This window comes from Apium graveolens, chromosome 8 (assembly GCF_009905375.1).
Source record: "Apium graveolens cultivar Ventura chromosome 8, ASM990537v1, whole genome shotgun sequence".
NCBI classification, from domain to species: domain Eukaryota; kingdom Viridiplantae; phylum Streptophyta; class Magnoliopsida; order Apiales; family Apiaceae; genus Apium; species Apium graveolens.
The window spans coordinates 240572812-240587600 of NC_133654.1; the positions used below are offsets into that span (position 1 = coordinate 240572812).

Here is a 14789-nt window from a genome sequence, read left to right on the forward strand (position 1 = left end):
TAGTCCGACTATGAACTTGGCAAGAGTTCTTATTATCTTTGTGAGTTTATTATTATATCGTCGCATCATCGCTGAGGTTTATAACGCTTAGCTCTGATACCATTCCTGTAACACCCCCAGATCCGGGGTCGGGGATCCGGGTCGTCATGGTCTTTCTTTCCACAATATCACTTAACTTAATTAATAATAAATAACCTCATGCTGTGACCCCACACTAACACACACCACAACACGTTATAGTCTCAGAGATGAAATTAAAATAAGTACAAGTCCTTGAATCCACAATTTAAAAGTTATTACAACCCAAAATGATTACTTGATAAGTTTACAGTTAATTGCCATTATCTGCCACAAGTTATAATTATACATAATTGATTCCCAAAAGTACAATGCCTGATCTACAAAAAGATCTACCTCTGCAGCTATAGCAGCTACGATATCAAGGGGAAGACGCGAGACGCTTCCCACGCGCTTGCGCTGGGTCTGCTTGAGTCTGGCCATCTTTCCTAACTGTTGTTGTGTGATGAAGAAATGAAGCAAGAGTGATCATTACAGCTCGCAAGATAATATATAGTGTAAACAATAATGCAAGTATCTAAATGGATAACTTACTAGAATCCTTTATCAAGTGTAAGGTAATTACTTACTGGATATAAGCTTAAAGGAAGATGAAGTTACCAATTACTTCACTATACTTATACCATTTTTACAAAACTACTTGAACTACCACTGTTCAAAGTATAATAAGTTTCAAAAGTTCGTCCCATAGATGAGACCACAAGTTAAGACTTGAATAGATTCAATCTTTGAAATATTTTTAAAGGAAATGAAGTTACGAGATACTTCATTCGATGGAAACACCATTATAACTGTTTGACCCTGTCAATGCTTCGGCAACCACCCATTCGTAGCCTTTCGATCGAAATGCTCCGGGTAGTGTTGCAGAAATATCCAACTGGATGATGAACTCATTACGGGAGTTTGCCGCGCCAGGAAGACCACTTACGATGATCAGTCGCAGTAGTGCAACCCCGCCATTTTTTACATGTAGAGGAGAACCTGTCGGATTTACTTGTCAACCGAACACTGGACTCCTAAGGAATGGACCGTCTTAGCGGAACTTCCAGGCCATTTGGGCCAATATAATAAGGCTGGGCCGGCGCCACTCGACCGCTTACGCCACTCCTAGTTCAGATGAAATCCATGACTCTGAAACGTAAAGCTCGTCCCCCCTTTCCCCAAGTAGAAACTTGTTGATACGGCTCATCCAAGAAGTCGTATCTAGTTGGAAAGGAAAACTCACCGATATTTCCCAGGCGATGCCTGTTAATGGATTAACTTGTTCCAAGAATTTTACTTCCCGAGTGTTGGGTAAGTAATCAAAAACTCTTTTATCAAAATAGCAACATTGTTGCGAATATAAAACACACCACAGAGCCGGATCCCTCAGGTTTTGAGCGAGTATTTAGATCCCCTTCGAAAGGAGGATCTTAAATATAAAAATGAGTTTTGGGATCCGCCCCAACTTTTAAAATCATTTTGAAGACTCGAAAACATTTTAAAGAATGTTTAGAGTAACGCTGATTTAATAAAATAAATCAGTCCCGATATGTTAGAAAGTATCTGAATATTATTATTTAAATAATATTCCCATAAAGGATAATCTTTATAAAAAAATAAAGTAGAAGTTTTAAAAACTCATCCTTGAAATGAATAATAATTAACCAAAGATATACTTATATGAAAGTACGATCTTTATTTGAATAATCGAAAATAAGTTTGATTATCGAAACATTATTCTTTAATAAAATAAAGAATGTTATTTAGTAAATAAGCGGAGTCATAAGTCCTCGAATGAATATTCAAAAATAATATTCATTAAATAAAATGAACGGAGTCATATGTCCTCGTATGAATATTCAAAATAATATTAATTAATATGAATAAACGGAATCATAAGCCCTTTGAATGAATATTCAAAATAATATTCATTAATAAAAATAAAGTTATCGAATAAACCTTATTCGATTAATAGTTTTGAAAACTTTATCTATATATATATATATAAATATATATAATATACTCGGGAACATCGACTCCCGGTTTTAGAAAATGTTCACCTTTGGGTCCCCTATACTAAGGGTATACGCAGTTACTGTTTATCTCTAGCATAGGTATTATGCAACTATAAGCATTTGAATCAATAGATAGATATCAAGATTACGAAACAGACATGCATATATCCCATATCAGCATGCTCCAATATATCGCAAAATTTGCTAATTAACCATCATGCATCTATCACAAGATAATGCATATACATATATTCATCACAACAACAGTATAACGGGTAGAAAACTTGCTTGAGCGACTGGGGGTGGGAAAAGTCCTGGGACGAGTCTGGTAACCTATAAACATCATATATGTTGGAATTAAACCAAAGTCGCTTAAGAATCTATACTTTAACCAATTAGACCCTAACGTTCGCTTTTGCGCTTAACGATTCACTTAAGTCGCTCGAGTACCCTCGGCTCCACCATTTTTAATAAATTAACCATTAAGAGTTTAAAGGCGATTCTTTCGCGAGTACCCTACCAACTGTCTAATCCACTTGAAATAATTGTTTCATAATCCAATTAGTCATTTAAGATCCTTAACCAATGTTTCAAAATAAGGCGAGGGATAATGGTTCTTTCGCGAAATGCCGTTACTTAAAACGGTCGTTTCTCCTAAACCGTACATCGGATTCAAGCGAACCACATATCAAAACGAAACTCGTAACATGAACTATCTAATCATAGCAATGGTCAAAACCTAACAGTGAGTTCTCTGGTCCTGATGTTAAGAACAAAAACAGTCTAAAGTAAATCGGGAATTACGACGGCTATGTTTACGCGATTACCAAATTTTATCCTACTTCAAATCAACCACAAATCAACCATACAACCAAACTCCATCCATACAATACTACAACAGCCCCAACACCTCAAGTTTCCCAATTTATATTATTCTCAAACATGAACTAAAACTATACTTAAGTTCATTAACCAATAATCCAAGATTTACAACTCCAAACTCATTACAAAACCAACCACACTCTAAGTCTACAAGAATCATGCTTCTCATGAACCATAACAAACACAAAAACTCTAAATATACAAAAGTAGGGCTAGGGTATGAGATTATACCTTCCTTGGTGAGTAAAAGTAACTAAGGAGCTTGGAATCACCCTTGAAAGTCCTTACCAAAGCTTAATCTAACCAAAAACACAAGATCAAACAATTTAAATTTCTTGAAAACACTATTCACTCTCTTCTTAAATGATTTATTGAAAGAGATTGTGAAGGAATTTGGAGCTTAAACTCCTAGGATAGCCATAACTAATCATAAGGAACCTTGGATAATTACCTTGCAATTTAACAATGGTTGGATCTTTGATTTTGAATTTTCTTCTTTGAAAAAAAGGAAGAAGTCGAGAGCTTCTTGTTGGAAATGAAGGTCAACTTTGTGTTTTTGTGTTATGAATTGTTTTGTTGGTTGTTTTGCCTTTTGTTTTGCTAAATTACCTTTTAACCATGGTAAATTTTGTGTGGTTCACAATCAACCAACAACACACTTCTTTTTGTCATGCTTAGGTCATCATTCTTATTTCATCTTCCCACACTTGTCCTCTTCTTGTTGGTTTGATGACATCATCATCACTAACCTCCTTGATTAACTCCTAATTACTTGCCTAATGACCACTGATCTGTTATACGGTTCGCTTAACTTTCATTCTCGTTTATCGTTTGAGGGATCATACCCGGGATCTTATTACTTAGGTTCCCTTAACCTTTCTCAATACATTATATTCCTTTTATGATCCTCTCTTATAATCCTTGAATTAAAATCCTTTTAATCATGTTACCTTATACACAATTCTTTCTGTGTCTGGTGGATTTTCGGGAAAAATTAAAGTGTTCGAATTTGGATTCTGATGATCTTTACATACACTTATATACCATATAGAGTGCTAATAAGATCTCAGAATATCAATAAAAGATCTGCTACATAGTGTGCCATGAAACGTTTTCTTATTCAGCATAATCAGCAAAAACACTATTCATAAGGGTTAGAAAAAGTTCAAAAATTTTGGGGTTATTACAGTCTCCCCTCCTTAAAAGGATTCCGTCCCGGAATCAAATAGAAAACAAATGGGGGTATTTTTCTAGCATTGCGCTCTCTAGTTCCAAAGTTGATTCTTCCATAGCACTCTGATTAGCTTGATCACTTTGTTCCGAAGCACCTGCTCCTTCTTATCCATAATCTTTACTGGTTTTTCCACGTAAGTCAGATCTGGTTGCATATGTACCTGCTCGTACTCCACTATGTGTTTGGCATCCCGATGATACTTCCTTAGCATTGACACATGGAACACATTGTGAACTTGTTGTAGGTTCGGGGGTAAGGCTAGCTCGTAAGCCAACTTCCCAATCCGTCTTAGTATCTCAAAAGGTCCAACGTATCTTGGGCTTAGTTTCCCTTTCTTTCCGAACCTCATTAATCCCTTCCAAGGGGATACTTTTAGCAGTACTAAGTCCCCTACTTCATACTCCTTGTCCTTTCGGGCTAGGTCTGCATATTTCTTCTGTCTGTCTTGGGCTGCTACCAGCCATCCTCTGATGAGATCCACTATGTCTTTGGTCCTTTGGACCACTTCGGGTCCAAGCATCTTCCGCTCTCCTACTTCATCCCAGTATAAGGGAGATCGACACCTTCTTCCGTACAGGGCCTCATAAGGCGACATTCCGATGCTAGAGTTGTTTCTCCCCTGTATTACCCTCAGAAAAAGTGTGTTCAACAGTAGTCTTCCTTGGTTCCCCCTCTTTCTCCTTTTGCTTTTCTTCTTCATCTACAACTTCAGCTTCTTCATCTTTTGCTTTTTCAGCATCTACAACTTTTCCAGACCTTAAGGTGACAGCTTTGACTTGCTCCTTAGCTTCCTTCCTGCCTGGCACTTCAGTATCGCTGGGAAGTGTGCCAGGTTGACGATTGAGCAAGGCATTGGCTATTTGTCCAATTTGATTTTCTAAGGTCTTGATAGAAACAGCCTAACTTTTGCACAACAGCTTTAACTCTTCAAAATCAGCACTTGAAGGTGGAGCAGCACTTCCTTGTTGAGAATATGATTGCCTTTGAGCATATTGCTGAGGTTGCTGGAATCCAGGTGGATTAAACTGTTTACTTGCAGCTTGCTGATATGGTTGCTGAACAGCATTCTGATTATTGCTCTAGCTGAAATTGGGATGATTTCTGTTATTAGGATGATAAGTAGCTGACACAGGCTGCTGCGGTCGCTGATAATTGTTCACATACTGAATAGATTCATTAACAAGAGAACACTGATTTGTAGCATGAGAGCCTTCACAAAGCTCATAGACAATAGCTATTTGATTGACTCCATAGTTGGCTAAAGAATCGACCTTCATAGACAACGCTTGGAGCTGTGCTGCAATAGCTATAGCTGCATCAACTTCCAGAATACCTGCTACCTTCCCAGGCATCATCCTTTGAGTTGGGTTTTGATACTCGTTTGCAGCCATAGTTTCACTAAGATTATAGGCCTCAGTATAGCTTTTGGCCCACAAGGCGCCTCCAGAAGCTGCATCGAGCATGGGCCGCGATTGGGCCCCCAAACCATTGTAGAACCCATTGATCACCATCTAGTCAGGCATACCATGATGTGGACACTTTCTCAACATCTCCTTGTAGCACTCCCAAGCTTCACACATAGATTCTCCTTGTTGCTGCGCAAACTGAGTAAGAGCACTCCTCATAGCTGCAGTCTTGGCCATTGGATAGAACTTCACCAGAAACTTTTGCGCAAGATCTTCCCAAGTAATGATGGACCCAGCTGGTAAAGAATGTAACCAGTCCTTAGCTTTGTCCCTCAAAGAGAATGGGAAAAGCCTCAGCTTGATAGCCTCATCAGTAACACCATTATATTTGAAAGTACTACAGATCTCGACAAAATTTTTGATATGCATGTTGGGATCTTCAGTTGCAGCACCTCCGAAAGAAACAGAATTCTGCACCATCTGAATAGTGCCCGACTTGATTTCAAAAGTGTTGGCCTGAATAGCCGGATGAATGATGCTTGACTGAATGTCATCAATTTTAGGCCGAGAAAAGTCCATAAGAGCTGGATCAGCTGGAACTATATGATTACCCATTGTTACAGGTTCTTTCTTTTCACTCTCTTTATCCGAATCTTCAAAAACTATCTTCTCCGAAAAGTCAAGAGCTGTATCTGTCTCCTCAGTCGTATCTAGATTTCTCTTGCGGGTGCAAGAACGTGTTTGCATAAACGCTCGCTAGAGTACCTGAAACACAATCGGGAGCAGTAAGTAACAAGTCTTAATCAATGAATCTTAATGACCACTGATGGCAAGTACATAAACTATACAAATTAACACCGAGTCCCCGGCAGCGGCGCCAAAAACTTGTTAGGCACAAAGCATGCGTTAAATAAATCACGCAAGTATACGCGTTCGCAAGTAATATAGAATGATATCTAGTTCGTTCCCACAGAGACTATGATTATTTATATTTAATTAACACTTACTCACCAATGTATGATTACTCTTCAATGTCAAGACAATAACAATTAAAGTTGATTAACTAATATTAACTATGAGATTTAAACACTTAAATTATCAATATTAAACACACATGATATCATAACTTCATTACTACTTCATTCAATAGTTATTGTTATTACCCTTAGCATGTAATAGTGATGATATTAATCGAACAACACGAAACTGATAAACACCAACTTTCATTGTACGAATACTATTCTACCAAGCATCCATAATTAAGATAGAAGTTGAATAGGCATCAATTATGTTGAGACCCTATATATCTACAGAATTTGACAACATAACGATTTAAGCGCAAGTTATTCATTATGATTACACTGGGCAAGTAAAACGGTTAGAGTTACCCACAAATCATGCATACAATACATGAACCTATGCTAGCATGGCAAGTTCTAAATCTCAAGATTCACTATCGCTTCACAAGAGATTAACACGCTATCTTATATGTTCGCGATGCACATAAGACGAATAAGCACAACCTATGCTAGATATCATACAATCACCACATACCAAGGTATTAAACAATTAACTAAAGAAATCCATAGTAAATCTGTTATGACCCCATGATCACGATTAGCCCATGACAGAACTCATCGTCACCATGGGTTCATATGAAAACATGATAATAACACAACGATATAAACTAATAAAAATACTTAATAAAAACAGAGTACGTCACAAGAGTATTAAGGTTCAAAGAGTAAAGAAAACTAGCATCCACTGTTACAACGAGTTAAAAGAATCACAAGATAAACGTATGCTTCCACTTCTTCGTTGTTGCGTGCTAAAACGGTCTTCTTAATCTTCTCTCCTTGTTACTTGTTTTTCAAAACGTCTCCCAGGATTACTTATATAAGAGTCCATAAGAAACAGCAGTCACAGAAGCCCAATAAAACTCAAATTATAAATTCAGAATCTGACTTTAGGAACCCAGGCGGCCGCCTCCTCCTTCCAGGAGAGCGCCTGCAACCAGGCGGTCGCCTGCTCCTTCCAGGCGGGCGCCTGCAAGCCTACTGGAAAATTCCAATTTCTGCTTCTGTTTTTGCTGAATTCTTCGCACAACTCCCCGCAACTGATCCCAAGTACTTCCCTTAGCTTATTTTGATGACATCTTCCTAACTAAGCAAGTTGTACCCTGAAATGAAAAAAACACTCGAAAGCGCGTTAAATACACCAAAACTCGAGTTTAAAACACCAATTCAAGCCGTTATGAAACGCTCTAAGTGGTATAAAATGCCGCTTATCACCCTTGATCAACATGATGACAACACCAGTGAAGATGCAGACAGCTGGATGAAGACATACAAGGATTACTTGCAATTTGGAACAATTCCAACCAACAACAATGAAGCAAGGATTCTCAGGATGAAGGCGTCAAGGTTTACAATTATAGATGGAGAACTATTCAAAAAATCTTCCACGGGGCTGCTATAGAGATGTCTGAAAAAGCATGAGGAAGACATGGTGCTAAGGGATGCACACGAAGGAGAATGTGGGAATCACACTAATGGAAGAAACCTGTCTTTAAAAATTTTACGCTTGGGTTATTATTGGATGACACTGAGACAGGATGCCCTAGACTATGCAAAAAGATGTGATGCCTACCAACGACATGCGCCTGTCATACATCAACCGTCTGAGCATCTTAACATGTCCATTCCATCTTGGCCTTTCATGAAGTGGGGAATGAATATCGTGGGGAAGTGGCCTTTCATGAAGTTGGGAATGGATATCTTAACCTATGTGTTAAGAAACACATAGGTTTTTCCTACGATGTCCATTCCATTTTGGCCTTTCATCTTAACATGAAGTTCTTATGTGAACTCGCACCAGGACAGAAGGTGTTCATATTGGCCATGACTGATTATTTCTCAAAGTGGATTGAAGCGGAGGCGTTCAAGCAAGTGACGTCAAAAGAAGTAATTTCATTCATTAAAAGAAACATTCTTTGCAAGTTTGGTGTACCATCCGAGATTGTTTGTGATAATGGGTCGCAGTTCATAAGTGATAAGACTGAAATATTTTGTAAACGTTGGAACATCAGTCTGATTAAATCAACATCAAGATATCCCCAAGCCAATGGACAAGCTAAATCAAGCAACAAAATCATAATCAACCTTTTATAGAGACGATTGACGACATGCAAAGAAAGGTGGGCTGAAGAATTGCCTTGGGTGTTGTGGTCGGATAGGACAACTCCAAAGATGTCTACAAGACATACACCATACAGTCTAGTCTATGGCACCGAAGCTATGTTACCAACAAAGGTCATGATACCAACAGCAAGGTACGGACTCTTGATGAGTGACATGAAAAACACAGAGTTATCACACGACAAAGACACTGTGGATACGGGAAATGGAAAAAATTCAGTTAGTTTCCTATCAATAAAGGGTGGTTAATACTTACAACAAGCATGTTCATATAAGAACTTTCTGTGTTGGCGATATGGTGTTAAGAAAAACGTTCCAAAACACAGTGGATGTGACGGCAGGGAAGTTTGCCGACACTTGGGAAGGCCCTTACTTTATAGATGTTGTCGTAGGACGTGGGGCTTATCGGTTGTCAACCATGGACGAGACACAAGTACCAAGAAACTGGAACGCTCTGCATCTAAAACTTTATCATGTGTAAAGATTTATATCTCATCTTTTTAAGTTTCTTCTCTTAGAAGTCGTCAATCAATAAGTCGATTAGGACATAGTTAGATGTTGGTAGTTACTTATGTTTAGCATGATGTTACTTGCTATTTGTCATTATTTGCTTTCGATGAATTATCTATGAAGGATCGATTTTGTTCTTAACTTGCTGTGAGCTACTTTACAATACGATATGATTATCCCTACATTATCAAGTTGTTAGTATAAATTACGAATTAAATTAATATACATATGAGACTATGTTTATACGTTATTTTTAGTCATGCATTTCTATCTCTTTAAGATCCAACAATATTGTTAAACATGCATATATAAAGATAAAATTCACAAAGGGCTGATCACCCAATTACGAATTTTGCTACTTTACAATTGCGATAAACACTTAACGCATATAATTGACGAAAGACTACAATGACGGTGATTATGACGAAACAATAATTACATACATTTCTAACGTTCTAGAAATTTATATAATTACTTGGTGAGTTTCAAGAAGAAATAAGGCCTTTTAACCATCCTACGTGTTCATGCACCAACGTATGTCGACAAAGTGACGTAAGTTGACAATGATACAAAACATATTAATAACAAAATTACGAATTTTTGACAATTGACTATGGAAACATACCTTAACATTTACAATTACATTTGAAAGAAAATTTTACATACAACGATGAGTAAAAAGTCTTACTTGACGACAACTTAGAATAATTCTTCCTTCTAAGGAATTGTTTGAGTAAATCTAGCAAATTAGTAATCATACGTACAAGTATCTACGAAGCGCTATCAGATATATACATATGACGTCAACGATAACTATGATTAACACCAAGCAACATGATCGAAATGAAAAGATAGGAATAATTACAATCCAAAGGCATTAAAATTACGATTAATATTCAGTAAATTAAATCAAAATCCCCCGCCTTAACGAAAAAATAAGGATCCATTGTAGCAAGGCAAAAACCAAAGTACGAAACAAGAAGTTTTTAACTGAAACAAAAAAATGATAGTAAATCACTCATCATCAGGGTTATCGCCTTTGGGGGACTTCATCTCTACGTCTTCATTGGGGGTTTCAAATTCATCCAATGGGAAGGCGTCATCAGGGAAGTATTTGTTGTAAATCTTGACAGTCTCAAGCACGTCCCAAGTCTTCCATTCCCCCCTGTGAAACTCCAACATAGTGTCAACTCTCGTTCTCATAATCTGCTGATACATTATCTTCTCAGCATCAGAACGCATGTCACGTTCAAGAGACTGAACTTTGGTGGCAAACTCGTCAAACTCCTTCTGAAGATCGTTCATACTAGCTAGCATCTCCTTGGAAAGGTTCTCTGCATCTTCCAACCTTTTGACGCAAGACTTATGCTCCTCCTCGAGCTCTTTGGCCATTTGCATTTTGTGATTGTAGACTTCAGAGCAACCAACACACTTTGGAGTGTCTACACGGAGCAGGGAAAAGCATACATCAATAAATATTAACAAAGAACATTGTACAAAGAACAAGAAAATGAGGAACGCACGTAAAAAAGGAAAAGTTAGGCTTACATGGAAGGGATAACCAGTATTACATATAGGACGTCCGAGATAATTGGGCCACAGTCTCTCAGAAACAGGCAAGGACCGAATCTCGTCGACGGTGGCCTTAGTATCGACATCATTATCATCAAACTCAAAATCACAATCTACATAAATAAACGATGCATGAGTACAAAAAGCGTTATAACAAATCGAGCCTATGACAAGTACATCTAGTTACATAAGGGTGAAAATCGAGTAAAGATGACAAGAATAAAATAGATATGAATGACATGAGTTGCATGACATGAACATTATGTCGAATAGAAAAGTACAATGAGTGAAGTATATGCAAAAAAGCTTTAAGAATCGTACCCATATTATTCCAGTGTTCCAGAAGATAAGCAGCTTCTTCACCCAGAGTCTTCTTCTCAGCAAAAACGTAATCTTTCTTCCAATTCCTATCATTGACAGTTTCATTGTTGAGAATCAGGGGGTCCTCGGTGTCTTTGTTTGTAAAGCCAATTCTACAATTACTGAAGTTCTTGAGACTATAGGAATACTTCACGACATCGACATCAATATTCAATTTATGTTTTTCTTCAATAGCGTCCAGACAAGCCAAAACCCTCCATGTGAATGGAATCAATTGCCCTGGAGATACGTTCAATGCAGTCAACACGCCAGAAATAAACTTGGAAAAAGGGAAACCAAGTCCAATATCAAATGGACAGTAATAAAAACATACTCATCCCTTCTTGAACGAATCGGCTGAACAGTTGAATCGGGAACAATGATGTTAACGTCAGTGTGAAAGAGTAGCTTCATCTCCTCGAATCGTTCTGATTTGATCAAACTGGGCTGACTGTCGCGGGTGTCAAAAAGATTGGTCATAACCCAATTAGGGTTTGCGAGTGAAGTTTTGGGGGATTCGCTGTGACTTTCAGAGCTACGAGCAGACTTTTTGGCCATCATTGTGGGAGGAAAAGTAGATTGATTTTGTGACAAAAGTAGGAGGAGAATTGAAAAGGCGTGGTAAATAGATACGCAAGAAATGGACTGTGGGAGTGTAAATAGGGAAGTGGAAGAGTGAAGATAAACACGGGAGATGGTTTCTTGGAGATGAAAAGCCAATGTATGATTACCCTCTGTGGACACAGAGTTACGTTTTTGTATTTTAAGGGATCTTGTGTGTGTATTTTCGGTAAAACTTTAGAGGTCAAAGTGTTACAAGTCAAAAAGTGTATAAACCAGAGGTTGATTCTACCTTGGCGACGCGAACGTCTATATTGTGCATCATTTCTACTCCACTGCTTTGCATTAGCACTTTGTTACTTGGAGATCAGTTTGGAGCTCCAATGTATCACGAGATTATACATTAACGGGGCTCTTAGTCTCTCTATATGATTTTCTGACACGACATCTGCATTAAAGGGGCTCTTAGTCTCTATAACTTTCTGAACATGGAGTTGCAATTATCTGACCGATGTATGTTCAAATCTCAATCAAAGAAAACAAATATTTAAACAATCTTGCGATTACTTTCAATTCATTTACCTAAATAAAACCGAACATAAGTGATTTGCAAAACCTAAGAAGCGGATGAGGAGTTGCAGATGTTCGATGTGGTGCACGAGGACGACCTTGATGAAGAATATCTTTTTGACCTGTTTTAAGTTGTTATCCTCTATTGTCATGATCAGCTGTTTAGTACATTTCTGTGGAAAGTTGAATAAAAGTTGAATGTTTTAATTTTTATTCAGAAAAACAAAATTGTAAAAAAAATTTACAGAACTATAACTATATGCACCTTAAAATGCGTGTCGGACACTCTCTAAAAAATGTAAATAATTGAAAGGGACGGACGGAGTATTTCTGTTGTTCAGTTTTAGTTCCTGTCTGTCTGCTGTCGCCTGTATTTTCAGTTCGAGTTAGCCTTGATGCTGTAGTTTGTTCTAGTTGTTTGTTTCCAGTTGCTTTGTATTCTCTTCCTACTATAATTGAAATTATATTAATGAATTACTGTTAAAAAAAAAACAGATGAGAATACATCAGAGACTTGCACAATTTTTATTAATCCTTCATTTAGTGTACCGTGCAGACCATATTTATAAGAATTCCCAAGCAGAAAGAGAGAGAACAGATGTTCCTTTCCAGCCAAGGATTAAACTTTTCCCGTCCATCTTTAGTGAACAAGAAGCCTCACAATTGAAGTTCTTGGCCACCAAGCTTGCTTGATACAAGGATGATCTGCTCAGTTCCTTCTGCACCATGTTAAACTGACCAAAAAATTGGACCCAAACATTGTTCTTCACTTGTCGAACTATTCTTTCCTTTCCCTCAGCAGCCACTATGTTTTGGATACCATGACCAAACATGAGTTCTGCAGTGAATCTATCTGGATCATCAGGATCCATGTATTCCCCAAAGCAGTCCAAATATGCACCAAAGAAGAAAAGTGCCTCAACAAATCGATTCACAAACATCGGTGAATTATGGTTTACCTCCGTTTCACTTACAACCATTACAGAAGGATTGATAGTCCTGATCACCTCCATCAAATATTCAAGCCTATCTTGCTGGCTGATCAATGTCCACAAGAAGTATGGAGAGTACACAGCAGCAACTTCATTGATGTCTAACTCAAAGAGGTTTTCATTAAGATCTAGTATGTCATCTACGGTAATTACATGGAAAGAGAAGGACAAATTCATGGACTTGGCAAAATTAGCCAGCCGTTTACCTGTTTCTGTCGTTATAGTGTTCAATTTAGTTCCAACTGCAGTTATCCTCAGGTGCTCAACAGGACATACTTGTCGACTTGCTAGATCCTGTATGAAAACTGAACAATGAGTTCCGTACTGTATGTCAAGATCAATTATATTGATTCTTTTTGCTTGAGATACGTTTTCTAATATTGCTTGAATTCCAGTGAATTGCATAATCTGACAGAAGGGCATCCGTTGGTGAAGTGAAAGGCTGGTGGTGGTGCTTGGGTTCATTATATCTTTCTCAAACTGAAGCGAAACCATCTCTGGTGTTGTCATCCCCATTTCCTGGTCAATTTTCTCACGAAGAGCTGCAGAGAAGTAGTACACTAATCTTTGAATAGGGTTCCCTTTATTAGAAGAGTACTCGTTACAGTGGTTAAGAAGGCTTCTTGCATGCTCGTACTGCTGCTCTCCTATTTTCTCAGCTGACAATAGAAGTTTCTGTACAATAAGTTCAGCATCTCCAGTCTTGTCATCATGAAGGTCATGGTTAAGCTCTGAAAAACCGTCAGCTCTTTGGGATCTGGACTTGATGAATTTTTCTCCTGCCAACCGTATGATTTCATTCACAGATTGACCACCCACCTTAGAGCATGCAATATCAGAACCAGACGCCTTAACTTTTGCAGAATTCTGTTCTTCTAAGTTGCTTCTGCAGTTGTTTAAAACTCTGAATGATGATAAAGTCCGTGATGTTTCTTCCTCTTCAGGCACAAAGAGTTCCAACATCTCCGAGTGGATGTTTCTAAGCTTTGTACACTCTTCTTGACTTAACTGGAATGGAGAAGGTTCGGAAGGGCCATCATCGAAACACAACTCTTCGAATCTCTCAAACCCGGGAAAGAATGTCATCTGCTTCTTCTCATGAGATGTGTGGTTTTCAGAAATTCGAGACTGCTCTCCAACATTCTCCACGGGACGGTAAAAACACTGATTATCAGGAGATCCACTACGATCAAGATGATAAAATGGTAACATTTCTTCAAGTAAAGCTGACAGAGGAGGTCACAATTAAAATATAGATGTATGTACTCAAGATAGTTATGCAGATAAACCTAATTATACTTGTACAAGCAGCAGTAGTGCAATCAGATTATGGTGAAGATATTATAAATTAGCATGCCATTTATACAGAAACTTGTGTCGACAAGGCGATATAATACAAGACTGACCGGATGCAAAAATTCTACCCTCAT

At 37.9% G+C, this 14789-nt stretch overlaps 2 protein-coding genes and 1 non-coding gene across 3 annotated transcripts; 1 reads left to right on the forward strand and 2 right to left on the reverse strand.

The window, feature by feature from the left end:
• The first annotated feature begins 5712 nt into the window (after positions 1-5712).
• LOC141681335 (small nucleolar RNA R71) lies at positions 5713-5819 on the forward strand. Its single transcript, XR_012558776.1, has one exon. It is a non-coding gene; the product is annotated as a small nucleolar RNA R71 (small nucleolar RNA).
• Positions 5820-10228: 4409 nt separating this feature from the next.
• On the reverse strand, positions 10229-12193 carry LOC141678442 (uncharacterized). The gene is made up of 4 exons (XM_074484761.1): positions 11571-12193; positions 11198-11476; positions 10853-10989; positions 10229-10746 (listed from the first exon to the last, which is right to left on the reverse strand). The coding sequence occupies exons 1-4, from the start codon at positions 11572-11574 to the stop codon at positions 10615-10617; spliced, it is 552 nt and encodes a 183-aa protein (XP_074340862.1). The 5' UTR covers positions 11575-12193; the 3' UTR covers positions 10229-10614.
• A 737-nt stretch (positions 12194-12930) lies between these two features.
• LOC141680492 (scarecrow-like protein 23) lies at positions 12931-14571 on the reverse strand. The gene has a single exon (XM_074486702.1). The coding sequence runs from the start codon at positions 14569-14571 to the stop codon at positions 12931-12933; it is 1641 nt and encodes a 546-aa protein (XP_074342803.1).
• Between the last annotated feature and the right edge of the window lie 218 nt (positions 14572-14789).